This window comes from Calidris pugnax, unplaced genomic scaffold (assembly GCF_001431845.1).
Source record: "Calidris pugnax isolate Ruff unplaced genomic scaffold, ASM143184v1 scaffold492, whole genome shotgun sequence".
Classification (NCBI taxonomy): domain Eukaryota; kingdom Metazoa; phylum Chordata; class Aves; order Charadriiformes; family Scolopacidae; genus Calidris; species Calidris pugnax.
This window is the reverse complement of record NW_015091453.1, coordinates 795,257-822,071: the sequence shown is the minus strand read 5'-3', so window position 1 is coordinate 822,071 and position 26,815 is coordinate 795,257. Positions and strand designations below refer to the sequence as shown.

Genomic DNA, 26,815 nt, shown 5'->3' with positions numbered 1-26,815 from the left:
CCAGGCTGGACACGCAGGGACAAGCGTGCAGAGCCCTGGGGACATGCGGGGCCGGGACGCAGGCTGGGGGACATTCCCCGGGGTGCAGCCCAGGCAGGGCTGGATTTGCCACTAAGGGGCCAGTGGTGACCAGTGTGCCGAGCGGGAAAGGGGCATTGGGAGCAGCGTGTTGGAGCGTGGCAGCGGAGGCCGAGGCTGTCGCAGCAGCAAACAGCACATTTACACACACTCTAACTGTTCCCCCCCACATACACCCCCATCACCAGCTCACCCACTGCTCAGGACTGACTGTTTCCCCGAGCCCTCCTAACCCCCACAGCCCGGTCTCCAGACTCCATTCCTAAGTACGTGCAGTTCACCCCAACCTGCTTCCCTCCCTGCTCACGGGCTGAATCCCCGGAAAGCCATGGTCAACCACGCCTGAAAGGGAGGAGGACAGGGGCAGAATACTCCAAATGCAGGACCAGCGCAAGGCGCAGCCGTGCAGAGGCGTGCAGCGAAGGGGAGAGATGCCATGCTGTGGCCCTGCCCATCCCCACACCGTGAGCTGGGCTCTTGCCCCACTATGGCAACAGAGGTTTGGATGTGGCAGTCAGGGTGCCTGCTGCAGGGAGGAGAGGATGCCTAGGCAATCTCACGGTGACTGCCCTTCCTTCCCACCCCTGCACAGGAGGGGGCTGCCAAGGAGCTGAGCCCCCTGTGCCAGCAGCACATGCTGAACACGTACCCAGTGAGCCCACCCATCCCCAGATTTGCCAATTTATTGAGTACGTACACACCACATCCTCCTGCCCAAGAAACCCAGCCAAATCCCCTAAGGTCCAACAGGACATTGAGGCAGCTTCCTCCCCAGCGATAAGACAGCCATGGCACCCAGCAGCCAGGTCTGGAAATTTCAGAGCATAGGGAATGCAAGACACAAAAGGCACTGAGAGGAGAAAAAGTGTCTGCCAGGAACAGAGCAAATACAAGGCAGTGTTTGAGGTCCAGCAGACCTCAATCTCAGCAGATGGGGATGATGAGATTGTTATTAAAATGCAGAAAAGACAGAGGTTCTCAATAAATCTGTGTCCGTCTGGCATTTGGAGGGAAGCAGGATGCAGGGCTGATGGCACATGAGACTGAGTACTTCCACCCTCTGTCAGTAACCAAGGAGGATGTTCAGCAACAGCTGTTGGAGATGGCTCTTGTTAAATCCTCAGGCTTGGAAAACACACGCTCAGAGTCCCCTGAGAGGTGACTGAGGAGAGATCAAGCTTGTGCTGGTGGGCTTTTTTACAAATACTACCATTCCAGAGGAATTGCAGAGGTCCTTCCTTCCCATCCTGTCCTGTCACATCCCTCCCATCGCTCCCCCCTTGGAAAGGCAGCTGCACTGGGGCCATGCTGGGGATGGAAGTGGGCCTGTGGCCTGAGCCCACCTAGGACCCCTGCACCTCCTCACCATTTGCTGGGCCTGTTTCTCTTCCAAATTCCTCTGAGGCCTTTTGACAGGTGGGCACCTGGCACAACGTAGCCCTGTTCTCTGATGTGTGCCCCATGGGTCATCCTCTTCTCACCTGAGGCTTCAGCAGAACCTAGAGGGGCATCAAGAAAAAGATCCCTGGACCCACCTCAGCCCTCCAATTTAATCTTCCCCTGGGTAATGGCTTCCCCTGGGCCAAACCGCCCAGACAGCAACATAGGGCAGCAGGGTGAGGAGAACATGGGTGAGGGCAGCTGGGGTGGGAGCCCTTCCTGGGAGACATCTTTGTGCTTGGGGGGCTTTTAAAGGGAGCCCATAAGGTGACCAAATGGGGTCCTTACACCCTGCGTGGCTCAGAGCAGGCACGGGCTGCTCCTATTTTTTCTGCAGTCGTGACGAGACACTAGTGACATCCCTCCATTCACAGCAGCTCGTTTCAGGTTTGAAGGAGCAGCGACAGATTTCTGCATTCATGCTGCCGAAGCCCAGCTCCATCTGCGTCTCACGCAGCAGCTGGTGTTGCTCCCATCCCCAACTGTTTACATCCCTCGTATCTGATGCACATTGGGACCCAGGTTTGATGCCTGCGCCGCAGACGCTGGCCCTGATGCCACAGCCGTGGCCGTGATGCCACTCTGCCCGCGCGTTGCCACAGCCCGGCGCGTGGCCGTGACAGATGGCTGTCACCTAACATCGCTGGTGTAGGGACTGGCAGGGGATGCAGGGTGGGACTGGCAGACGGCAAAGGATCGAGGAGCGCACGCTGCCCCAGACTCCACATTTTGACTACACTCACTGGCGGCCATGGTGGGGACACCCCCAGTGGGATGTGGGGTCTGGGGGCTGCCCATGGAGCCCCCAGAAAGGAGGGAAGGATGGCAGTGGAGATGTGGCACACATAATCCTCAGCAGGAAGGAGGACTACCCATGGCTGCACACAAGAGATTTTTGGCTCACTCTCATGGGCCATGGGAACAGAGGAGACAGGAGGCCCCGAGGCCATCTACAGTGGCCTGCAAGGAGCCAGGGGTGGACCTCTGCACCAGGACCTCTGCTCCCACCCTCTTCCCCATCTCTGGGGGGTCCAGGAGCCCTCCTCTGGTGTCTCTGGGCTGGAGCTCACAGCACAGCCCTTCCTCACCAAAGCCAGCAGTAGTTGCTGGCCTGGGTAAACACTTCCCAGGCAGGTCAGAGCATGCACCAGGAAGAAAATTGCAGACAATGTCTTCCGGGCTGCTGCCAGCCCTGCGGAGAGCTGTGTGTGTCCTCAAGCCTCAGCCCTCTTCCTGGGGGTGAGGAGCCGCTGCAGTTACCCTGAGCGCTCCTTGTGCTCACCCACAACTGGGAACAGGAGTTTCTTGGCAGTTGGATGAAGAAGAGGACATGGGACCTTCCCAGGGCGTTGGAGGGCTCGGGCCACATCATCCCAGTAAACTTTCCCCTCCAGTTTAACCCCAGGTGGTGTGGACACAGCCCAGCTGGTCCCACCAGTGTCCCCCAGGCAGCAGCTTTTGGTGACTCAGAGGAGAAGGTCTCTGCTCCTGCATGCTCTTGAGGAGGTGGTGGAAGATGATTCACCCATGGGTGATGTGGGGGCTGAATTTAGCATTTGACACTTGCCAGCGTGTCACTGGAGTCAGGCGCTGGGTCAGCTGCTACCCCTGACACCAGCATCCCCCCTGGCTCACAGGGAAGCCTGCAGCCCCTTGCACCCCCAGGTACTTCTTCCCCAGCTTCAAATAAACGCCATCACCAGGAGCTTAGAAATGTCTGTGGTGACTCCAGCCCCCTCCCTCCTCAGGATCACCCTACGTAAGCCCTGCTGTGCAGGGCAGCAGGGACCGAGAGGGTGTCACATCTGCTGGGTGACACCCCAACCTCCCCTGAGGTCTGGGTACAGCAGAGGACTTGAGGCCTGGAAAGCGGCAACTGTGACACCAAAAATGCTTCCCAGGAGGCAGCCAGGGAGCCCCAGACTGATAAATGACACATCTGTTCTGTGCAAATGAACAAAAATTGGCATAAGGAGTAGGAAACTGGCATCGTTAGGGGACAGATGGATAAATATGACATATTGGGAAAGAGTCAACACAGCTAACTTAAAGCAAATTTCTTTTTCCCAAAGCTAGTGGCTTTGGAAACAGCCAACAGGCACCTGAGGGTGATCCAGCTGAGAAAGGTCACCTGCATTGCCACAAGCAGATCCTTTGACGAGAGGAGATCATACAGAAGTGACAAAATCTGCTAATAATATTGAATTATTGTGGATGCTGCGGATGAATGCTAAGAATTGCAGGATTGCAGGAGACTGAGCCACTTGGCAATGAAATGAGACAAAAGCCAGTGTCAGCGACATAGATGGGGAAACAAGCCCAGCCTCATATCTGAAGTGATGGCTCTGAGACTGGGAGCTCTGACAGTCCACGAAAACATCCCCTCAGTACTCAGCATAGGTCAAAATTGCAAAACCTCGCTGCTAAAACTGATAGAAAGGGTTAGGAAAAGGTAGAGATGACATCAGAGGTGCCACTATTCCCTGATCAGTCCCAGCCTGTGTGGTGTCCAGGTCCCCCCATCCCAAGGATACAGCAAAGCTGGAAAATGCCCAGAAAAGGGCAAGAGGATGATCAAAGGTTTCTGTGCATGGGGAGTGTGATGGACCAGGGCTCTTTGGGATGGAAAAGAGACAACTGGGGTCACGGCGCAGAGATCTATGTGGCTGGGGAGGGTGAGGAGAGACTGGTAGATCGGGGATAAACAGGAGGAGGTGACTCGGTGCACAGCAGCCCTCTCTGCCATGGGCCACTGCAGATGTACACGGTTTAGGAACAAACCAGACAAATCCACAGAAAGAAATCCACCAAGCACCACTAAATATAAAGACTGGCAGAAGGAGCCTTGCAAATACTTAGAGGCAAGGATCATATCCAGGTAAACGTTGCTACACATTTGTGGCAGGAGACCATCAAAGACGGGGCAGTGGGTGAGATGAGCCGCTCTCGCCACAGGAGCTGCCCATGTGCAGGAAGACACTGCTCCCAGTCATATCATACAGGCAGTGTGCTTTTGTTTGCCAAGCTATTCCCACGCTGGAGGCATCCCTCTTCCAGCAGCCCCTCGTCTGCACACCCAGCACATTCCCACCGGTTGCTCCGTAGCACTTAGGAGCCTGCAAGCTTCCTTCATCCCTTCCAGATATCCCCGCTCCCATCCAGCTGGAAGGAAATGGCATGGAGCAGCCATGCTCAGCCATGCCAGCTCACTGCTGGGTGCCCTGGGGAAGGTGAGGAGCTGCCACGGGAGGGATGCTCTGCACAGGGTGCTCTGCAGCCCCCTCTCCCCCCAGCCTGCTGCCATGGTTTGCACAGGGGTGGGCAAGGACCACAGGCAAGCGGTAAGCTGGGGGGAAGCCAGCCCACACCAAGCCCCGTGTATGATGTGACACACTGCTCCTCCCAAGCACCACAAACCAGGATGTTTCTGCATCTACACTCACACAGGTGGTGCAGACCCGGGCTCTGTCAGGGCAGTCAGGCCACTTGGACACTCTCTGTCCGGACAGGCGGGATATGCCCAACACATCTGCGTTTACCAAAGGGAGCAAATTCTTGCAGACACTTTTTTGCAGCTCCCCAACCTTTCTGTCAAAAGAACTCATCGTGCAGTTGATAACATAATTGAAGCATGCTAATTGACCAAAAGGAGAGGTGACAACTCGCTGACAGACATCTGCCAGCTCAGAGCCAGACACGTTGGTTGCTGCTTCGGCCGCGCCGAGCCTTTTCTGCCTCTGCTCTCAGCGCTGACAGCCCTCTGCACATCCACGACCCTGAGCGTCATAACTGCTCTCTGCCGTGATCCGTTATTTCATTAACACTTGATGAGGTGTGGAGAGCCATAGGGAACTTCATTTCCACAAATCCAGGCGCAGCACCCTGGAAACAGGCCAGCAAGAGAGCTGGGTGACAGAGACGAGAAAAAAATTACTTCGGGACTGACACCCAGAGCGTGAGAAACACTTTCACCAACAAATGCCAGGTATGGATTTGAGGGAAATTTCCAAACAGCCATTATGTAAACTCTTTGGCATTATTTTTTTTTTTTTCTGTAAAATCATTTCACGTGGGCTCAAGCCCCGGAGACTGAAGCCACACGCGGTGCCCGTGGGGACAGGGGAGCCAAGCCACAGGAGCTCTCTGCAGCTGCCTTCTGTATTTCCCCAGAAAAATGAGGCTCATGGCAGGAAAACCTTGTGACAGATGCCACCTTGGTGGCAACAGCTATATTATATCATGTAAATCTCACAGCCTCATCCAGCCCCCAATTTCACACTCTGCTGCAGCAGGTTGATGCTTTCAGGGCTCCAGCTGAAGCACAAATTCAACCCCTTCATCGCTGCCCCTCCGGTGGGGAAGGCAGGGAGGAACACCTGCATCTGTGGGGTATGATTTGCCCCCTACCAGGGGGCTTGACCCTGCAAGGGCACAGCAACGTCCAGGTGGGATAAGATGCCTGAATTCCTCCTCCAAACGAACAAAGGAAGCGGGACCAGCTGGGAGAGCACAGATCTGAACTCGATAGCAAGCAGTAAAGTGGAATTGATTGGAGCTGCCTGCTCTCATCGATCTGAGGCAGAGCACACTAAGGAGCTGGAGCATTTGCAGCTCAATCAGAGGGACATGCCGGCTGGCGGCTGGTGCTCTGGGGCTGGCAGGGGACCTGTGTGCCCCAGGAAAGTGTTAATGGTGGGTTTGATTAATCCGGCTGCAATGGCCACGCTCATGCAGCTGAGTCCTTCTCCAGACAGACTCTCACTGGCTTTTCATTGCCAAGGGGGTGTGAACCACCCCTGGCATCCCCCTTATATCTCTTAATAGGCCTGTCATCAACCATCAGGAAGATGGGCACGCAGAGAGGAGCAGAACAGGAGCCATTCCCTGCCCCCCCCACCCGAAGTGGGGAACAACTGGTTTTGCCTCCAACCCAGCCCTGTGCCTCCGCAAGGTCTGGGAGGCAGAAAATGAAGGTGAATTCAGAGGGGAGTGCAAGGTGTGGAGAGGTGAGGGCTGGTCAGACTGCCTGCTGTGCAAGCCGTAAATCTCTGCTGCAGAGGAGGCTCTGGCTCCTGGTGCAGACAAAGGCAGATGAGAGCTCAGGCTGGAGGCTGGAGCCAGGCAGGGCACACACCAACATGTGGCAGCCTTTATACGGGGCTGTGGGGTGGCTGGCTTTCACCTGGGATGCTTTTATCATATCCAATATTCAGCTGGATGCCGGACCCACAAGAAAAGGGCTCAAGAGGCTGCTCTAGGCTTCATGCTTCCTGGAGGTCAGACAGGACAAGCTTTGGTGAATCAATGCTCCATACATTTTGGGGACCATTTTCCTTGGTCTCTGAATGCTGGAGCCAGGCAAGGGGGTCCCAAAACATAACCAAGCAGAAAATCAGTCTGTTGTAGCCTGTTTGCCTACCCCAGATAGCCCTGGCAGACTGGAAAATGTTCTTTGAAGCTTGGACATTAGAAGAAGCAGGACCATCTCATGCCCTGTTGTGGGCTCATAAAGCCTCTCAAGAGCATCGCAGCTACACGTTCATGTCAAGAAGTGCTTGAGCCCTTCTCCAGTCCTTGGTGCACGTCTCATGAGCTAGAAGAGGATGGGGAGCTGGATGATGGGAACGGAGCTGTGTCAGGTTGCTTGCAACTGTCTATCAGCTCGATGTCCCATCCTTTGCCCCCAGATCCCACCTAAACCTTCATCTCCAGAATTATCCCAGCCCCAGGACACTTCCCTGGCCTGCTCTTGCTCCGGCATCCTGCACTGGCCCAGCAGTGCCTGTGGGTGTGGATCCCAGGCTGGATGGGGCCTTGAGCAACCTGCTCTGGTGGGAGGTGTCCCTGCCCATGGCAGGGGGGTTGGAACTCGATGATCTTTGAGGTCCCTTCCAACCCAAACCATTCTATGATTCTATATGGCATACTGGGCTAGGTGGTACAGCTCAGTGGAGTCACTCTGGTTTCCTTAGGAAGGAAGGTGGGCTTTCAGCAGCAGAGCAAATTGCAAGGTGAATTTATGGCCTCCGGATATCCGGAGGTGACGGTGCTGGCCCGCGCCAGTGCAGGATTTGCTATCACCTGTAAAGCACAGAGTGCCTTCTTGCAGCACTGGCATCCATCCCATCTCCCTGGGCACCAGGGCCACTCCTGGGGCTGTTTGGGGGATCTGAGACCAGATGAGGATCTTGTGGGGATTGCTCTGCCTCCCATCTGCCTCCCCGAGACAGGGAAAGGAGGCCAGGGGCTGCCCCAGTGAGGAACAGCTGGAGAGGCTGCTCGAGGGGCCGAGTAGCCGAGACAGACACGCGGTGATGAATTGCTCTTGTCCCTGTGCCAGCCAGAAGATTTATGTTTGTGCCACGGAGTGGCAACGTCGGGGCCCAGCAGCACTCTCTGCCTGGCTGCACCAGCCTTTCGACATTGCAGGCACCTTTAAAATCCCACTGAATGCAACTCACAGGCATCAGAAGGCTTGGAGAAAAGCCACCGAGGGACAGAGCAGGGTGGGAAGAGCAGAAGAGCCTGCCTGGAGCAGCTGTCCTGCCCAGAGTGGAGCCCAAAGGGATTGGTGCCCCCACAAGCCCGTCTCTTCTCCTCCACACTGCATGAACACATCCTGGAAGGTCTGAACCATCTGGGCCAGACCAGCAGCATCCCATGGACAAAACCTCACATCAAAGGGTTGTTGGGGGCCTGATGACCTGGCATGGCTTTGTTAGCAGTGGTCGTATCCAAATCCTGTTAGGGAAGGCAGCCCATGGCTAGGAAGCTGTGACAGGGCCACCACCACCAGTGATGGGCGGCAGCAGCTTCATGCCTTCTCTTCCACACCTGCCAGGCCCCTTCCACTTATCTCCATGTCCACTCACCACCTCCCTGCTCACTTCCATGTTTGGCCGACTCCTCCTTATCGCTGCAGTGTTTATCTCAGCCATGACTGTTCCAGCAGTTGAGATCATTGTTATTCTGATCTCTTCCCATTCTAGAAACGTCTGCCAAACATCCAAACATGAGTCTCCTGCTGCTTCCTCCCTGCCCCTTGAGGAGCCTGCCCCATGCACAGCCTGTGAGCAGCGCCCGGCACGCACCACCAAACCACAGAATGGTGGGGTTGGAAGGGACCTTTGGAGATCATCCAGTCCAACCCCCTGCCAGAGCAGGGTCACCCAGAGCAGGTTGGACAGGAATGTGTCCAGGCAGGTTTAGAATATCTCCAGAGAAGGAGACTTCACACCCTCTCTGGGCAGCCTCTCTGGCAATTCCAGGGCTCTGGCACCTTCAAAGGAAAGAAGTTTTTCCGCAGGTTGAGATGGAATTCCCAGTTCCAGTTGGTGCCCATTGCCCCTTGTCCTGCACCGGGCACCACTGAGAAGAGTCTGGCCCCATCCCCTTGCCACCCGCCCTTTAGATATGGCTCAGCATCGATGAGATCCCATCTCAGTCTGCTCTTCTCCAGCTGAACAGCCCCAGGTCCCTTAGCCTTTCCTCAGCAGAGAGATGCTCCAGTCCCTCATCATCTCCATAGCCTCCACTGGACTCTCTCCAGCAGTTCCCTGTCCTTCTTGAACTGGGGAGCCCAGAACTGGACCCAGTGCTCCAGATGTGGCCTCCTCAGGGCAGAGCAGAGGGGGAGGATGACCTGCGGCCACCCTCTTCTTAATGTACCCCAGGAGACCATTGACCTTCTGGGCCACAAGGGCACATTGCTTTGGCCAAGGACACCCCATGCAAACCTGAGCCCTCCACCACACCAGGCTCAACACCAACCGCAGGGGTCCCGCTCTGCCTGCCCATGCAAGGGTCCGAGGAGGAATCCCCTGGTCTCTGCCTGAGTTGCTGTAGGTTCTCTGTTCCCACCATGGGTGGGCAGCATGTCCTCCCAGTGGTGCTCCAAATCTCCACACTGTCCCACCTTCTCCCTTGGGTGCTTCTTCCCCACCACAGCTGTGCTGACCCAATACAGCTATTGTCCAGGGCGGTGCATGAGAGGAGGCCAGCAGAGAGCTGGGCTTGTCCTTCCACCAGTGACACAGCTCAGCTCAGTGGCATTGTGACACCACCAGCTCAGTGTGGAGCAAGGCACAAAAGGCCAGGCACAGGGCAGCACAAGGACCTCTCCCCTCCACAAGCTTGAGATTCAAAGGTTGCGATGACCCCACCTCTATGACTCAGCTGCCCCCTGTCCTGCAGATGTCTGGGTGGTCTCTTCATGGTGCAGCCAAGGGACTGATGACAGCGTTGAACTCCCTGGACATGGCAGGAGACACATGTATCTCCTCCCAGTGACGCTGTACCTTTCGGTCCAGCATGAAAACACAGATGATGAGAGGGTTGGCCACAGATGAGCAGGAGCATTGTTTCTGCAGCCCTGTGTGTGGGACAGACTGGGATCCCCGTCGAGCAGACAAGGGAGGGAGAAGGGCAGCCCTGGGGCAAGAGGGCAGCACCAAAAACCATGCAGACACCCAAGTCATTCAGAGATGCCAGAGCCACCCTCCACCACTTCCTGGTCAGCCAGGTTTGATGTGGAGAGCATCTCCCATCGCAAAGGTTCCCACCATTGCTGAGGGACCAGCATGCACACACCAGTGCTCAGGGTATGTCAAGATCAAAGAGGCCGGAGGAAGAAAGAGGTGGGCATGGACAAAGGGAGGACACAAAAGGCTGTTCTGTCTTCCGCCACCACTCTGAGGTCTTTTGGGTTGGGTACGAGCAAGATGAGGAGCTCAGGGTGGCAGGAGTAATCACTTCCCAGGGTAATCAAGGTGCACAGGACCTTCCTCTCTCCCAAGCCTCAGGAAGACTCCTGTAGATTGAGGATTCACCAGCTGCAGCAGATACGCAGGGGCGGACGTGGTGTGGGGACAAACCCCTGCCCAGCACGGGCAGCATGGTGGGCAGGAGACCTTTGGCTCTTCCAGCCCCCCCATACACGCGCACATAGAAGTGTGTATATAAGTTGCCATCGACAGCGATGAGCTGGTTGTGCAGGCGGGAGCAGGGGTTTCTGTGCCCAGCTCTCCCCCCTGACGCAGCCCAGATCCGTGACTCATCTGGGGCAGCCAAGGGCCTTGAAGTGCCACGACGGCTCTAAAAATATTTTGCACAAAGAAATCCTTTTGATCCCAGGTGCTCTGAATTCTTTCCATATCTGTGAAAATAAAAGAGCCTTTAATATTTGGAGCACCGTGGAACTCAGCAGCCGCGGTGACGGCAGCCATTAACTGTTACCGTGCGTTTCACCAGAAGGAGGCGGGAACCGCCGCCCGGAACCTGACGCCCTTTTGGGCCAGAAAGACAATTTCAGCCTCAGTCCCTCACCTTCCCCCCCTGCCCGCGGCACCCCCCGCCGGGCCCCGTCCCTGAGGCTGGGGCACGGAGAGACTTCACTCCCCGAGCACCCCCGCGGGCGCGGGGCGGGGTTCCCGCCGGGGGGCACGGACAGGGCCGGGGGGAGCGCTGGGGGGAGCTCGGGCGGGACGCAGGGACAGGCCCGGAGCTGGGCCACCGCCGGCAGCGGAGGGCCCGGGTCGGGCTGGAGGCAGGCCCGGCTGAGGGCCGGGCCGGGGCACGGGGCTGGGGCCGTGATCGTATAGTGGTTAGTACTCTGCGTTGTGGCCGCAGCAACCTCGGTTCGAATCCGAGTCACGGCATCGCCCGGCGGTACCACGGCACACGGGCTCCCCTTTTGCTCCCAACACCCCGGTTCAGTTTATTTCATTAATTTAGTTCAGTTTTTTATTTTAGTTGAGGTTTTTCTTTCAGTTAACTTTATTTTTCAATTTTAGTTTCGTTATTATTTTATTTTGCTTAATTACTTTTGTTGTGTTTAGGGTTTTTTTTAATGTTAGTTTGATTTATTTGAATTTATTTCATTATTTTTTTATTACAGTATTCTTTTATTTTATTCTATTTTTCGTTTTATTTTAATTTTACTTTATTTTACTAGTTTCACCCCCCGCGGTGGCGTTGCTTGTCCCCCTGCCCCCCCGCACAGTCCCGGCCCCGCAGCACCGCACCCTGCCAGGGGCCGGGAAAAAACCCCTTCGTGAGCTACGGGCGAGACGCGGGGCAGAAAAAAAAAACTAAATAAGAACTTTTAGGGAGCGGCGGCCCGGGGCAGAGCACCAAAAATCGGAGCCCGTGTGCCGTGGTACCGCCGGGCGATGCCGTGACTCGGATTCGAACCGAGGTTGCTGCGGCCACAACGCAGAGTACTAACCACTATACGATCACGGCGCGCTACCGGGGCTCCGGGCGGGGCGGGCGGCGCCGCAGCCCTTGGCCCCGCTGCTGCCGGGCGCCCCCCCGCGGCGCCGCCTCCGGCGGCGTGGATGGAGCCGCTTCAGCGAAGGTGCTGGGGACAACCCGCGGGGGGAAGGCGCCGCTCGTGTGGGCGGGGAAGCGGCACAGGGAGAGCTTCCTGCGTGGGCACCCCGGGCCCCCCACGGCAGCGATCTCTGACCCTGCTCCTGCGAGCGGGCCACGGAGATGCTGGGAGGGCTGGAGCTGTGAGGGCAGGCTGAGAGAGCTGGGGGCTTCAGCCTGGAGAAGAGAAGGCTCCGGGGAGACCTTAGAGCTCCTTCCAGTCCCTCAAGGAGCTCCGGAAGAGATGGGGAGGGACTCTGGATCAGGGAGGGGAGCCCTAGGAGGAGGGGAAAGGGTTGACACTGAAAGAGGGGAGAAGGAGATGAGCTGTGGGGAAGAACTTCTTTGCTGTGAGGGTGGTGAGAGCCTGGCCCAGGTTGCCCAGAGAAGCTGTGGCTGCCCCATCCCTGGAGGGGTTCAAGGCCAGGTTGGAGGGGGCTTGGAGCAACCTGGGCTGGTGGGAGGTGTCCCTGCCCAGGGCAGGGGGTGCCACTGGGGGGGCTTTAAGGTCCCTTCCAACCCAAACCGGTCTGTGACTCTGGGATTCCTAACCCCAGTGCTGGTTCCCATGTCACCCTTGGTGCCACGTTGCTTCACCACTCCCTGTGCAAAAAAAAACAAGGCTGGAAGAGCCCAGCCAGGTGCACACACGTGGGGGTGCGACTCCACCATCCTGCCTGAAACAGTGGCGTCCCACGCCTGCTGGCAGTCAGTGCTTCTGCTGGCGGTGGCCCCGTCCACCCTGCGCTGCCCAGGGAGCGGGTGACACACCTGCACCACCGCAGCCTCGGAGGCCGCGGGTGCCCGGCCCCTTTCCCAGGATGTGGGTAAAGGTTGGATTTCTGCTTTTCATATCTTCCCTCCAGGCTTGTTTTGCCGGGAGGTGAAAGTATCCCTAGGGATCCTATTTTGGGCGTGGGGCTGCCCCACACGCCCCCATGGGTGGCTGGGCGTGAGCCCGGGGAGGAGCAGGGGTGGCCACAGCCCCACGGGGCCCAGCCCAGCTCTTTGGACCGAGCTGTTAATCGGTAACCGGGACCGGGAGCTGCGCAGCTGGAGCTGGCGGGTGAGTCTGGGGGCACATGGGGCATGGGGGGGGCATGAGGCCCGGGGGAGCGAGGACATAGGGGGAGCAAGGGCGTGGGGCACAAGGAGGTGGGGGGGCGCAATGGAGTGGGGCAAGAGGGCATGAGAATGCAGGGGGGGGGGCATGAGGGGTGAGGAGACCACAGGGGCACAGGAGGCGTGAGGGCATGGGGCACAGAGACATGGGGGGCATGAGGACATGGGAGGCACAAGGCTGTGGGACACAGGGAGGTGGGGGTGCGAGGGCATGGGGCACAGGGACACAGTGGGGGTGGCAGAAGGGCATGTGGCCATGCCGCACCACGAGGCCGTGGGAGCCTACAGGGCGTGGGGGCGGAGGGAGCACGACATGAGGACATGGGGCACCATGGGGTGAGGGGCCTCATCAGTGGGGGAACCTGCCACCCCACTGATTGGCAGTCAATGAGGCACCACCAAAAGAAAAGACAGATGAGCCAGGTGTGGGGGTCACACTGGGGGGCCATAGAGGTCCTGGAGGGCACTGGGCCTGGGAGAGGCGGGAGCCCTCCAGGTATCCTAGAGCCCTGGGAGGTCCTGGAGGGGCTCCAGCTGGGGGATCTGGAGGGGTCACTGAGCCCAGAGGGGCCCTGGAAGACATCCCTGAAACAGTGGTGGGCCTGGAGGGGGGTCCTCCAGATCCCTGACAGGATCCTGATGTGGGGTTCCCTGAGCCCCAGGAGGTACCGGGGATGCTGGAGGCCCTGAAGGAGGTCTGGGATCCTGGATTCCCACCATGGTCCGGAATCTGCCCTGCTGCTGAGGAGCCATGATCCTAGGGACATGCTGGGGGCTAGCACAACTCACTGGTCCCCCTTGGTGGCTCCACTGGCCTGTGGAGCCCACCACCACCTTCAGCCGCCCTTAGGTCCTATGTTGAGGAGGATGTTCTCCAAAACCCCCCACCTCCACTCATTTCATTTGGGGCTGGGGTGCTCCCTTCAGTGGACCCTAATTCTTGGACTGCAGGAAGCAGGCCATGATCCTGCCATCTCCACCTTCTCCATTCAGACCTCTGTGACTCTCGTCCAAAGCAAGAACATCTCCTTACTCCCTCTCTCCTCGCATAGAACTGCTCCAATGTCCGATCGCTGCTTTCTCTGCTCTTCCCTCATCCTTCTCCAGATAGAAGAACTGGGAGAGTGTCCAAATGGGATTCTCCAAGGGTTCATGCCCCAGCATAACACTGGTTCTTCTGGTTTTGCTGGACCAGTTCTCCCAGTATGATCCTCTTTTAGGACCAGTCCCCATGCAAACTACCGCTTATTCCTACCCATCCCTCCTGCACTCCCTCCCTACTTACCAGCCTGAAAGGACCTTCTTTCTTATCTTACTCGGTTGCACCACGAGCTCTCAAGGAGGGATGCAGGCAGATTTATTTTTTGCAAAAGCTCACTTGCAAAGGGGCTCATGGAGGCTGGTTGCCACTGCCACCAACTTGGAGGATGGGTACCAGATCTCCCTGCTGCATCTAATCCTCTCCTGCAATTCCTTGGAAGCACTGAAGAGTACAGACCTTCCCAAATTACAGGAGAACAAGGAAGTCAGCAGACCAGCCCCATGGCTTGAGGACCCCATGGGATGGTTCCTTGATGTGTTGGTGCAAGAGCTGCTCTGAATCCCTACTGCAAAGGGCATTCTTCTCTCAGAGACCCAAAATTGAAAATCGGGGCTGGATTTTCATCCTTCCCAAAGCTGTTTCCCTTCTTCTCTTCCCAGCCAGTGTTGGTCCCTCGCAGTGGTGTTTCCCTAATGCGTTGAAGCTGCGGCGCTTCTGGAGATGGAAGAAAACCAGATGACCCTGAATAACCTTGAGAAGGGCACAGATAACCCAGCTTTCAGCTCCCTGGTAAGTCCTTCCTTCCTCTCTGGCCGGGGTACAGGAGCTGCTCAGTGTGTTCCTGCCAATGATGTTTTCCAGGGGGAGGAGAGACTCAATGAGGAATCTGATGGTCCACATGGTGAGAGCGAGGAGGAGAGGAGAGGAGAAGGGAGATTCTCCTCCTGCTGCAGGTAGGGGAACCCCTGGAGATGTGTGTATGTACAGTATTTCCAGTGGTCATAGCAAATATGCAATCCTTGGGCCAGTGTTTCTCCCGGAGCCAAGGCAGGGTTGCAAGTACCTGATCTGGGAGTACAGTAGGGCCATATTGACCACAGAGGACACACAGTACCTGATAGCTCTATATGACTTTGTAAGGTGGCAGTGCCAGGACTCTGTCCACCCAGAGCAAGCTTCTGCTTGGGGTGCCCAGGGTGCTGGTCTGTGTAATGGGGTCTTCCCTGCCATAACTGGCCAGCTCGCTCCTCAGGGAGTGGACAGCAGAGTGATAGAGGCCATGGCACACCTACACCACGCGCTGCTGCCACAGGTGCCCTCTGGGAGGCACGGTCATGACCCAGCTCCATTGAGTTGGGTTGGGCTGATCTTCAGGATCTATCTTCTGCACCTCTCATGTCTCTGGCATGTGACTCTTCCCAGGAAGGCTCTGCAGCCGGCATTCAAGGCAAAGCGCTTCTTCAAGGCTCATGCCAAGGTGTTGAAAATGGTTGTCCAGATACTTCTTGGAGTAGGTGAGGACTTCCAACCACTGAGATCCCATCTCCACATCCCTTTGGATGGCCATGCTCTCAGACTCCAAGCACTGGCCACAGCCACCAATGTGGAGGTTGTATCTGTTCTTGCCAGCCCCGCTGCTTTCCTCCTTCTCACCCCATCACTCCTGCCCATGAGTGCTACCTGCACCTCACTGTCCTCCTGCCCTTCCTCCACCTACCCGAAGGGTTTGCTGTGACTCTTCTGATTGCTCCCTGTGCCCCCAGACAGCTGAGTTGCTGTCAACTGTGAGCCCGGCTGGAGTGGTGCTCCCTAAGTCCTTCCCACACACAGATGGGAGCCTCAAGGGTGGCCAAGGAAGGACATTTGGAGGAAATGAACCCCATTGTTGGCCCCAGTTAGTGTTAAGAATCTGTGATCCTATGGCCCTGACATTTCTGACCCCCAACATGCCTTCTCCAGCCTACCTGTGCTACTTCATTGCGGCCTGTTGGCTCAACTTCCACCGAGCCCTTGCCTTGGTCATCATGACTGCTGTGGTTGTCTTCTTCACCTGCTGGAGCCTCTTGAAGAAGCACTGTGGGGCAAAGCTATTACTGCTCCTCAGCCCCGTTCAGAAATGCTTCCAAAAGTCCTGGCCGTGGCTGAAATGGTGAGTTGGGAAAAGGCAGGGCCACATCCCTCCCAGTGCCTGGTCCCCTGTCCCATGGCTGCCCCACCGGAGCTGGGCTGGTGCACCTCACAGCCAGTGGCATTGGGCACATGCCCTAGTGCCATGCAGGCACCTCATGAGTGATAAGGCACGGTCCAACCTGGGAACCACTGAAAAGTCATGGCAGAAACGTCTTGCTGCTCTACCTCAGTAGCATGATGGCTGCTCACACCCCTCGTTTGTGTCCGAGCCCCAGGTTTCATCAGATGTATGGACCTTACAGTGGCATCTCCTGCACGATTAGCTCCTGCCCTTCATGAGCTGCCCTCCCCATGAGGACATCCTCTCTGTGACAGTCTTGGATTTTCCTTTGCAGGCTGTTGTGGGTGGCCCTCCTGGGAGGCCTAATCACGTGGCTGGTTTTGGACACCTCCAGACATCCGGAGCAGCTCATCTCATTAGCTGGCTTCTGCTTTTTGGTGCTGTTCCTGTTTGCCTGCTCCAAGCACCACGGCGCAGTACGTGTTTCAGGTGTGGCTTGGCCATTGGTCCCCTGGCAGGAGGCAGCCACCCACTACTGGGGACCAGGTGCTCCCTTCCCACTGGCATCTCCAGATGGCCCATTGCTGGAGCTCCCCGGAGGAAGCAGAAGCCCAGCAGGGCTCCTGGGCAGAGCTGGGCACACCCTGGGGAGCTGAGCTTGTCGGGTGGGTGGAGACCCAAAGCTACCTCTGTCCCACAGGTTATGTGTCACCAGCCAGTTCCTGCCTCCCACTGACTCTTCTACTATCACCAACCTATGTTTGTGGGTTTCTATGACAGTTTATTTATGAGCAACCCCATGACCATCACCCAGGGCGCAGTGTGATGGTGTTTGCCATGTGCAGCTGTCAAAGGGGCAGGAAGCCAGAGAGGGAACTCTGTAGGCTTTGCTAATGTCTCAGTCCCCATTCTGCTTTTGGTCCCCAGGTGTCCTGGAGAGCCGTTTTCTGGGGTCTTGGCTTGGAGTTCTTGTTTGGACTCTTCGTCCTCCGAACATCCCCTGGCGTCCAAGCTTTCAAGTGGCTGGGTGACCAGATCCAGGTACTGAGTCTGCTCATTCTGTCCCACGCTTGCACTCTCCTGTGATCAGCAAGAAGAGCAGAGGGAGGCATGGGGCAGACAAGCTGCAGGGACTGCAAGCTCACAAACAGTTTTCAGGGGAGCTGGAGAAAAGCCAGCTCTTTCCTGGTTTTCTGAAGCAGCCCAGGCCCTTTGGTCTCCCTTGCAGGGTACAGAGGCCTGTTAGGTTGAAGTGAGATGTCAGGGAAAGAGCTAACGGAGACCTCTGTCCTACCATGTAACTTCTCCACTTGCAGTTCTTCCTGGGCTACACCACAGCTGGCTCTGGCTTCGTCTTTGGGAACGAGCTCATTGAAAACGTCTTTGCCTTTCAGGTCAGCTTGGGGAATGGGGCATGGGAGGGAGAGGCACAGCCTGTTTTTTTTCTGGCCTGGCTGCCTTGCTGGGTCCTGGAGAGTGTGGAGCTGAATGCAGCCAGTGTTGCTGGAGCAGAGCTCAACCAGCTCAAGGATGGGTCTCTCTCAGCTTTGTACCCATCTATAGGCCTCCTCAGTGCCATAGGGGATTTGCACTGGCCCCTGCCCCTCCTGCCAGCCTGGCCCAGTGTCATGGCACCCCAATAGCTTGGGTTGGCGATGCAGCACCATGCCATGCCCACCCAGCTCATGAGACAGAGGGGCTTGGTCTCCAAGTGCACTTAGATGTGTTGCTCAGCTCTCCTTTAACCCTATGCCCTGGTGCCTTGCCTGCAGACTCTGCCCATCGTTATTTTCTTCAGTTGTGTGATGTCCATCCTCTACTACCTGGGTGCCATGCAGTGGCTCATTGTCAAGGTAGGGCCTCACACCTGGCTCTGGGATGGGGGTGGAAAGGAGAACAACCTGTTGTTCTCTGACTACATCATAGATCAGCTGAAGGATATCTCAGGAAAACTGGGATGGTCCTAATTTGGGGTGATTTGTCTTGCTAAAAGAACACACACAAACCCCCTCTTCCTTGCATATCCTCCTGAGAAAGCTCAGCCCTGCGGTTGATGTTGCTACCTGGTTTGTGGGCGCTTCCCGAGATCACCTTTGTTGCAGTAGGCTGGAGGGCCAAATGGTGCCCTGCTTCGTGGATTGGGTGGCAGGGTGCCAGAAGCCTTTGTGAATGCGGTGGCCCTGTCTTTCCCCAGATCTCCTGGCTGCTTCAGGTCTCAATGGGCACCACTCCTACTGAGACGCTCAGTGTGGCGGGGAACATTTTTGTGGGACAGGTAAGGTCCTGGGCAGGAGATCCTGCCTCTCGACCCTTGCAGCTTAGCCTGCCCAGAGGAAGGGTCTTCTCCCTTCCCAGGAGACCTGTGGCCCTGCCTCAAGGACAACAAGGTTTTCTCCCTCACAGACGGAAGCCCCGCTGCTCATCCGCCCGTACCTTGCAGACATGACCCGTTCAGAAATCCACGCTGTGATGACTGGTGGCTTTTCCACAATTGCAGGCAGCGTGATGGGTGCCTACATATCCTTTGGGGTGAGCAGACACATGCCACATGCTCCCAGCTATGGGGTCCCAACGTGTAAGACCTGCTCTGGACTTGCAGGGGACAGAAGACCCCCCAGCAGGTGCCCCATGGTCCCCTTCCATGAGCAGGATGAGGGCAGTGTGCTTCCGTGTCCAGCCTCACGTTGGCTGGTCTGGCCAAAATTCCGAAGCCCTGCCAGGTAGAAGGCACTGCTGTGGGACCCTCACTGCATGTCCTTGCACAGCAAACAGGGCAAATCTCACCAAATCACAGGGTAATTTAGCCTGGAAGGACCCTCTGGAAGTCTCTGATCCACCCTTCTGCCCAAATGAGGTGATAGCAAAGCCCAAGGGCATGCCCAGGGCGTGGTCCAGGTTGGTGGTGAACATCCCCAAGGACTGAGATCTTCCCCTATCTCTCGGGTCCACCCCACAGGTGCCCCAGTCACAGGGAACCATTTTTTCTTTATATCCAACTGGAATTTCCCCACTGAAATTGTGTTGTTTCTTCTCACCCTTTCACTGGGGACCTCTGAGAGGTGTCTTCCCTTTCAAGTAGTTGGGAACAGCCACTACAACACCCCCAGCTCTCTTTTCTCCCGGCTGAACAAGCCCAGCTCCTCCAGCATTGCCTTGGTGGTCCTGTGCCCTGCCCCCCCAGGATGCCCACTCCAGTTCATCAGTGTGTCAGCCCTGGACACAATGTCCAAACGTGGCCTCATCAGCGCTCTGTAATGGGGAATAAACCTTCTCCTCGACCTGCTGGCTGAGCTCCTGCTATTTAAACATTAATTAGTCTCCTTAAATGGGGAACCAGGGGTGAAAGGTCAGAGAAATGAGACATTGCCACTCGGCGGGCAGGGGAGGGGTGAGACGGGGAGTGTGGCTCTTCGTCAGCAACTAGAAGCTCGCAATGTTCCACAACCTATTGCTCTGACACTGATAAAAAGGGACAAGGAAGGGACAAAAATCACAACAATGAGGTCAAAAGCAGGAGAGATGATTAACATCTCCGAGGCCGTGATGGCTGCGGCTCCAGCAATGCATCCATCCAGGTGATCTGCCCTGTGTGCCGTGGCTGGCTAGGATGGGAAAAACAGAGACATTTTTCCCACCCTGAGCAAACCAAGAGCCCTGAACCCCCCGGAGCAGCGGCGATGCCAGCCGTGTGCGGGGATGCCCTGGGGTGGCACGGAGGTGCCCAAGCCCACGCTCTGCGCATTGCAGATAGATGCGGCGTCGCTGATTGCAGCCTCCGTGATGGCTGCGCCCTGTGCCCTCGCCATGTCCAAACTCGTCTACCCCGAAGTGGAAGAGTCCAAGTTCAAAGGCAAAGGAAGCATCCGCCTCGCCCGTGGGTGAGTGAGGCGCGGGATGGTGGAGCGGGGCTGCACACACCCTGCCAGCTCCGGGGAGCCACGGGGGCAACGTGGGGCCACAGCGCACATTGCGAGTGACCTGAAGCTGGGAGAGCCCGAGGTGTGAGGACACCCACGGAGTGAGAGGTGGCCCCACACAGGGGATGCGTGGCAACGCGAGTCCATCAGAATCTTTCTCCATGCAGGGAAGAGCAGAACATCCTGGAAGCTGCAAGCAACGGGGCTGCTGCCTCCGTGGGGCTCGTGGCCAACATTGCAGCCAACCTCATTGCCTTCCTGGCGGTGCTAGAATTCATCAATGCTGCTTTGCGCTGGTTAGGGGAGATGGTGGACATCGAGGGGCTGTCCTTCCAGGTAACCAGCCCCATGGAGTGGGCTGCCAGAGCCTGCATCCCCCCACAATCCCCAGCATTGCCTGCTGCCCCAGGAGGCTGCCAAGACTCTTGCTGGGTGTTTGGCAAGTGCTGGCAGCAGGTGTCCAAGCCAGGGGCTATGCACATGGTCAGCTCTGATTTGTTCCCTTCTGGGATGCTTTTCCCAGGTCATTTGCTCCTACGTCCTCATGCCTGTGGCCTTTCTCATGGGGGCAGACTGGGCAGACTCACCGCTGGTGGCTGAGCTCCTGGGGATCAAGATCTTCCTGAACGAGTTTGTGGCATACCAGCAGCTGGCCACGTACAAGAAGAACCGTCTGTCGGGCCTGGAGGAGTGGGACGGGAGCCAGAAGCAGTGGATATCTGTGAGGGACACCTGCCAGGCACAGGGCAGGGATGGAGCCAGGCAAAATGGGGCACGGGACCTGGCCAGGCAGACGGGTGATGGGCAGGCAGGGGGGATGATGCTGCTGGGGGTGGGAGGGCACTTATGGCCAGCTAGACCTGGATGTCCACGCACTGCTGGGCACAAGTTCATTCTGAAGGAATCAGTGAAGCCCTGTCCAATTTATTCTGCTCCTTGGTGGGGCACATCATGGTGCTACATGGCCCCTTGTCCCCCCAACCCAGCCTCTCCCAAGGGCGAGGTGCCTACCACCTGCATCCTCACTCCCAAAAATAGCTGGAGGAGAAAGGATTGAGATGGGACTTGTTTCCATCATGTCTGGCTGGGCTGGGAGCTACGACATGGTGCTCAGCTCTGGGTGCTCTGGGGTTGGTGCTGGGCCAAGGTGACCAGCCCCTGCCGCTGTCTCCTCCAGGAGCGAGCTGAGAGCATCACCACCTTTGCGCTCTGCGGATTTGCCAACCTCAGCTCCATCGGGATCATGCTGGGAGGCCTGGGTGAGTGTGACCTGCGTCCACTGGGCACCTGGGTACCATGCAGGGAGATCCTGGTCCCAGGGAGCAAGGGCTCAGCTAGAGCAGGGGGAATTTGCTGCCCTCAAGCCTCTGTGCTTGGTCTCTGCCAGCACACAGATAAGAAACAGGACTTGCATGCAGTGACAGGGATGATTTTGCACTGCACCCATGGGCAAGAGCACGTGCTTGTGCCACAAGCCCAGGTGCCACCCAGCCATGGGGCAAAGAGCAGAGACTCCAGTGCTGAGAGCACTGAGGGCTCTGATTGATGGTGACTGATGGGTGCAGGGCGGGATGGGTGCTCTGCCAGCACCCATTGCTGCCAGCACAGGCAGACAGCGTGCTGGTTGCTGGCTGGTACCACCATGTTCCCCCAGCACTAGGGTCTGGGGGGGCAGGGCACACCTGTCCCCAAGCTGGGGTAGAGCTGGAGCAAGGCTCTGACTGGCACTGGTGTCTGCTTTGCCCTGCAGCCTCCATGGTCCCCCACCGCAAGGGCGACTTGGCCTCTGTCGTGCTGCGAGCCCTGCTCACTGGCATCTGCGTCTCCATGCTCAACGCCTGCCTGGCAGGTAGGTCTGTGCCCACAGCCAGTGGGGCAAGAGAGAGCCAGTGAGGGACAGGTAAAGGGCTGAAGACCCATATAAATGCAGATGCAGGGAGGGGACGGCTGGGCTGTCCTCCCTGGGGCTCTGTCAGGGCCTCCAAACCCTCTGCTGTCCCCCCATGGCTTCACCAGGTGCTACCCAAGCCCAATAGCTCTGCTGGGCGCCCTCACCCACAGCTGGGCTGGGGATATTTGGGGCACTGCGAGGAGCTCCCCAGGGCCACTACCATCTGGGGAGCGAGGTGGGACAGTGCACAGGACCCACACATAGTCCCAGGTACAGGACTTGCAAGGAAGCATGGTTAGGGTGTGGGATTTGCAAGTGGGATTGGGGCATAGGATGTGCAAGAATGCTTAGGGTACAGGATTTAGATGCGTGGTCTCTTGAGAGACCCAGCCAGGAGACTTTGTCCCCCAGGTCTCCTTCATGTGCCGACGCCGCTGGGTGACTGTGTGACCTTCCTCAGCACCACCAACTTCAGCTCTACCAGCTACACCATGTACATGTGCTGCAAGGACCTCTTCGCCAGGTGGGGGTGAAGGAGCCGTAGGGTCCTGCCCGGGGATGCGGGTGGTGGGATGGCAGCTTGCCCTGACCCGACTTCTCTCCTTCCAGCTCGGTGCTGGAGAACGGGACACTCTCCTTCACAGGACCCTGGGAGAGCCAGGCAGAGAGCGTGCTGTACGTGATGCAGTGCTGCGGGCACTACAACCACACGTCCTGCGCAGGGACAACTTAGAAACCTGCAGGCAGCTGCCCACAGCGGGGAAGAGGGCCCAGGAGCACCAGGGTCTACCCCAAAGCTAGCAAAAACCCCACCAGAGACCCATGCATCTGGTCTTCTCCAGTGGTGGGACAATGGACAACCCTGCACACCTTGCACCAGCACCTCTAGGTGGTGACCCCACAGACACAAAGGAACTGCTCCCAAATAAACCATGGAAATCCCTGTGTGCCTGCCCTCAGCACCCCCAGCCCCAACCACAGCCATCCCACGGGGCGCTTTGCTCAGGCTGCAGACCTTGCAAGCCTGATGGTCAGCCTTAGGGTCCATCCCTGGCCCCCCTCTTCTCTCCCCCTCTGGCGTGCAGACAGGGGTAGAGCCATTACTTGAAGACACTTCCTTGCCCCGAACAGAAAGCCACCCCATCCTGCTGTGTGTTTGGGTGCATCCTTTCCACAGGGACCACAGTTCCGGGGAACAGGCCAGTCCTTCTCGCTTTATTGCACTCGAGAGCACCCATTCGCCAGCACGGCCATGGTATGTTCACTGGTATTTTACAATGACCCAACAACAAAGCACCAGGACTCCACAGCACTCCCAGCCCGGTCCCTTCTCCGCACCCAGCCACTGTTTGGGACACCAGCCTGCAGGGTTGCACTGCTGACACCCACGAACTAACAGCTTGGCAGCAAGATGAAGCAGCAATGCTGGGGCTCTTCGCAGGCCTTGCTGTCCACTGCCATGCTCTGCCGGTTGCTGTGCACTTGGGCAAGCCCACGGGCACAAGGGAGGCTGGAAGCAGGGCAGGGTGCTTTACTCACCATCACTACCCTTCCGTCAGCGCCGCAGGACCCGCGGTGGGTGCTGCCAGCGCGGCAGGGCGAGTGCCAAGGGGGGCTGACACTAGGCAAGCGTGACCAGGTGGTGCTGTGGGGCTGGGCAGGGCATACGGGGTCTGCATATGGCAGGTGGGAGAGGAGGGGTGAGTCCTGTGGGCTGGAGACCCACACAGGCCAAAGCAGCGCCGGGCAGGGAGGGGGGTCTCCCCTTTGCCCTGCTGCCAGGTGCCCCATGTGAGGTAGAGAATCCTGACCGTGGGGCTGGCAGCCCCCACAGCAGCACCGTGGCCCTGCAAGGGTGGGGAGGGTCACCCCAGGGAGCAGGGGTGCAAAATCCCGTCCCTGTGCAGCGGCTGGTACAGATGCCAGCGCCCTGCCCTGGGACTGGCCCACACCCCAGAGCCACAGGCAACAGCAGGAGCCCTGCAGCGTCACCGCTAATCCCCTCCGCAGCAAAACCTTCCAAATCACAGTGTGCCAGGGCAAACGGGAGTGCCTGGGCGCTGTTGGGGTTCACATCCTTGACTTGGAGTGTTGGCAAGGCTTGGCGCGGTGGCTGTATGGAGGACACAAAGAGGGACACAGGGCACTGGGAGGCAGGAGGGCAGCCCGGCCTCCCAGTTTGCTCAGGGGAACTAGGCAGGGAGCATGGCGCTGGCAAAGCCCAAGGGAGCAGCTCTGACAGGCACTGCCTTAAGGAAGGCAAATGGAGAGACTGGAGAGAGGAAAGTGAGCCTGAGCGTGGGGGACACACATGGCCCTGCAGGCTCCACCACCGGCAGCAGCTCTCATGAAGAGGTGTGGATGAGGGTTCCAGTTCAGAGCCCCTCCATGGCCCCAGCCGAGCTGCTCACAATAGCACACACCACACAACGCAGGCGCCACAGGCCGGGAGCTGAGGGGAGGAGAGCGGGGGCAGCGGCCGCTGCCAGTGTCTCCCTGTCCCGGCTGGACTGGGGGCTGCCTCGGGGCTGCTTGGGCTGGGGTCCGCAGCAGGGGGTCCCAGCCACAGCAGCTGCAGCTACTGCGGGTGGCCAGACCCACCGCTCTCTCCTGGCCTGGCCTCCCCCGTTTCCACAGCTCTCCGGGAGCTCTTGGGGCTCACAGCAGCTTTGCGGGTGCCCTGGGGACTTGCCAACCCCTTCTTCTGGAGCTGGGGGCTGGACTGGGCAGATTTCCTACCCATGGAGGGGCTCTTGGGGCCCTTGGGCTTGGCTGGCTCCAGTGTCTTCAGGCCCAGGATGCTGCAGTAACGGTTACACTGGTGAGCAGCCGCAAACTGCTCTAGCAGGGAGGGGAAGCAGCTTTCCTTCAGCCCCTGGAACCTGCCAACACAGCCATCCTCAGCCCCTGCTTTGCTTCAGGAGACGTCCCGCGAGAGCGAGGAGCCAAGAACGGAGCCCAGCTCACTACCATTGCCCTTTGCACGTGAGCAGTGGAGCCAGAGGCCACCAAGGCCACCCCGCGCCAGCAGCTCAGGTCACTCACCCTTTCAGGTTGGTAGCGATCCGCACATTGGTCATCTTCCAGCCCACTCCTGCAATGAAAGAGAGGACAACCAGTCTCTGCCCTGAGAAGGATGGGCACCAGCACGAAGGGCACGTCATTGCCCTGGGAGCTGGGCTCCATGGCACCTGGGGAAAATGGCAGGAGCGCAAGGCTGGGGCTTCTCCTCCTCCTTTAGCAGGTCAGAGGGTGGTGAGGGGAATCAGATGGGAGATTCCTTTACCTTCCATGTCCGTCACGAGAATGTTTCCATTCGTCCACTGGTAGACCCAATGCTGGAAGGCACAGCATTTGAGCACGATCTCTGAGGTGCCTCGTGCCACCAAGCTGCCATCTCTCTCAGTGACACAGTACTGCTCACAGGGCCCGCCCAGGTCCTCCTCCATCGTGGCATAGGGGATGTTGTTGGATGGTCGGTAAATCAGGTACACAGGAATTATCCTGCGTGGGAGCACACAGACAGGGTCAGCACCAGCTGGTGAGCTCTCCCATCGCAGCACGTGGGGAAGTGCACCACCGTCTGCAACCCTGGCCTTTGCCTTCCTCCTAATATCCCTCCCGCGTGAGGGTGGGAAAAGAGGGTGTTGCCCCTCAGGATGTCCCCAGCACCCACAGGGAACCCTCCCACCATCCCTGAGGACGCTCTGCCGGGCTCCCAAGCCCGTGGAGCTGCAGCGCCTTACTTACTCAGGCACCATTCCAAAATCAGGGACGGCTCGTGCCTCAGCAGCAAAGATCTTGCAGTACTCACGGCTGGAATTTTGGATTTTACATTCCTGGAGACACAAACAGTAGAGTCAGGACCCTGTCCCGCCTCGCACCAATGTGTCCCCAGGACCCTCACGCCTGGCAAGGTATCCCTTAGGACCACTGCCAGCTGCCTCCCTGTCCTGGTGGTCAAAGGACAAGTGACAGAATAGCTCTGAGCAGCTCAGTGTTGCTCAGAGAGAAGAGCTGAAGCCAAGAATAACAAGAACATCACCAGCCCATTGGGATGGCTCGACCCCTCCAGAGCATTCAGTAAAGTGAACAGAAATAAAGAGAGTGGGCATAGAGCTGGAGACCATAGCATAGACAGATGGGGAAGGAGTCGGGGAGACAGGCAGAGGATGCCCCCCAAGGATACCCACCTGGATGGTAATATCATAGTTCTTCTCGATGAGGCTGTTGTCATTCTTGGTCCCAAAGACAATGAAATTGTGCACTTTGATGACACAGGTGCAGCCAGACTCAAAGATGGGCTCCAGACCGTAGATGGCTCTGGCACGGCAGGCTTTGCGCAGGAAACCGGCGCCCACCTCCATGTCCTCGCTCACCACACGCCCAAAGAGCTTATCCCCCCAGTAGCCTGCATCAGCCAAGCCCTTTGCGAACACCATGGGCGTCATCTCAATCTCCTCTCCAACTGGCAAAGGGAAGAGTTGGTGAGGGGGGACAACATGGGCACCTCCTGCTCCCCGACAGAGCTGCGTGTCCCCTCACAGCAAGGGGCAGCAGTTGCAGCTCATCAGCACATGGCCCTTACCTTCAATCTCTTCCCGCAAGACAAATCCTGACAACACTAGAGGAGACACAAAGCAAAGATGCATTACAGTCCTGCCAGGATCCCACCCTGCCCCACAGGCAGGTGGGACACTGAGGGATGGCAAGGAAGACGATGTGAATCACTCATAAATTAGCAGGCGGAGGCAGATGCACAT

At 57.7% G+C, this 26,815-nt stretch overlaps 2 protein-coding genes and 2 non-coding genes across 4 annotated transcripts in view; 2 read left to right on the top strand and 2 right to left on the bottom strand.

Annotated features, from left to right (window-relative positions):
* The first annotated feature begins 11,102 nt into the window (after nt 1-11,102).
* TRNAH-GUG lies at nt 11,103-11,174 on the top strand. The gene has a single exon. It is a non-coding gene; the product is annotated as a tRNA-His (tRNA).
* A 514-nt stretch (nt 11,175-11,688) lies between these two features.
* TRNAH-GUG lies at nt 11,689-11,760 on the bottom strand. Its single transcript has one exon. It is a non-coding gene; the product is annotated as a tRNA-His (tRNA).
* A 2,332-nt stretch (nt 11,761-14,092) lies between these two features.
* On the top strand, nt 14,093-23,158 carry LOC106899715 (sodium/nucleoside cotransporter 1-like). Its single transcript, XM_014961602.1, has 17 exons — nt 14,093-14,842; nt 14,915-15,006; nt 15,476-15,567; nt 16,013-16,202; nt 16,579-16,720; nt 17,172-17,285; nt 17,561-17,638; nt 18,017-18,097; nt 18,439-18,519; nt 18,648-18,773; nt 19,992-20,122; nt 20,329-20,497; nt 20,685-20,882; nt 21,339-21,420; nt 21,912-22,010; nt 22,464-22,575; nt 22,662-23,158. Exons 1-17 carry the CDS (start codon nt 14,774-14,776, stop codon nt 22,783-22,785), a joined length of 1,980 nt encoding a protein of 659 aa, XP_014817088.1. The 5' UTR covers nt 14,093-14,773; the 3' UTR covers nt 22,786-23,158.
* Nucleotides 23,159-23,238: 80 nt separating this feature from the next.
* The window catches only part of ALPK3 (alpha kinase 3), a gene marked incomplete at its 5' end in the record, with an annotated part of 34,849 nt that continues 31,272 nt past the window's right edge, over nt 23,239-26,815 (bottom strand). The window contains 6 exons of the mRNA XM_014961586.1: nt 23,239-24,934; nt 25,098-25,146; nt 25,339-25,556; nt 25,803-25,891; nt 26,246-26,520; nt 26,641-26,676. Coding sequence (XP_014817072.1) covers nt 24,631-24,934; nt 25,098-25,146; nt 25,339-25,556; nt 25,803-25,891; nt 26,246-26,520; nt 26,641-26,676 — 971 coding nt within the window. The remainder of the gene's footprint in view (nt 24,935-25,097; nt 25,147-25,338; nt 25,557-25,802; nt 25,892-26,245; nt 26,521-26,640; nt 26,677-26,815) is intronic.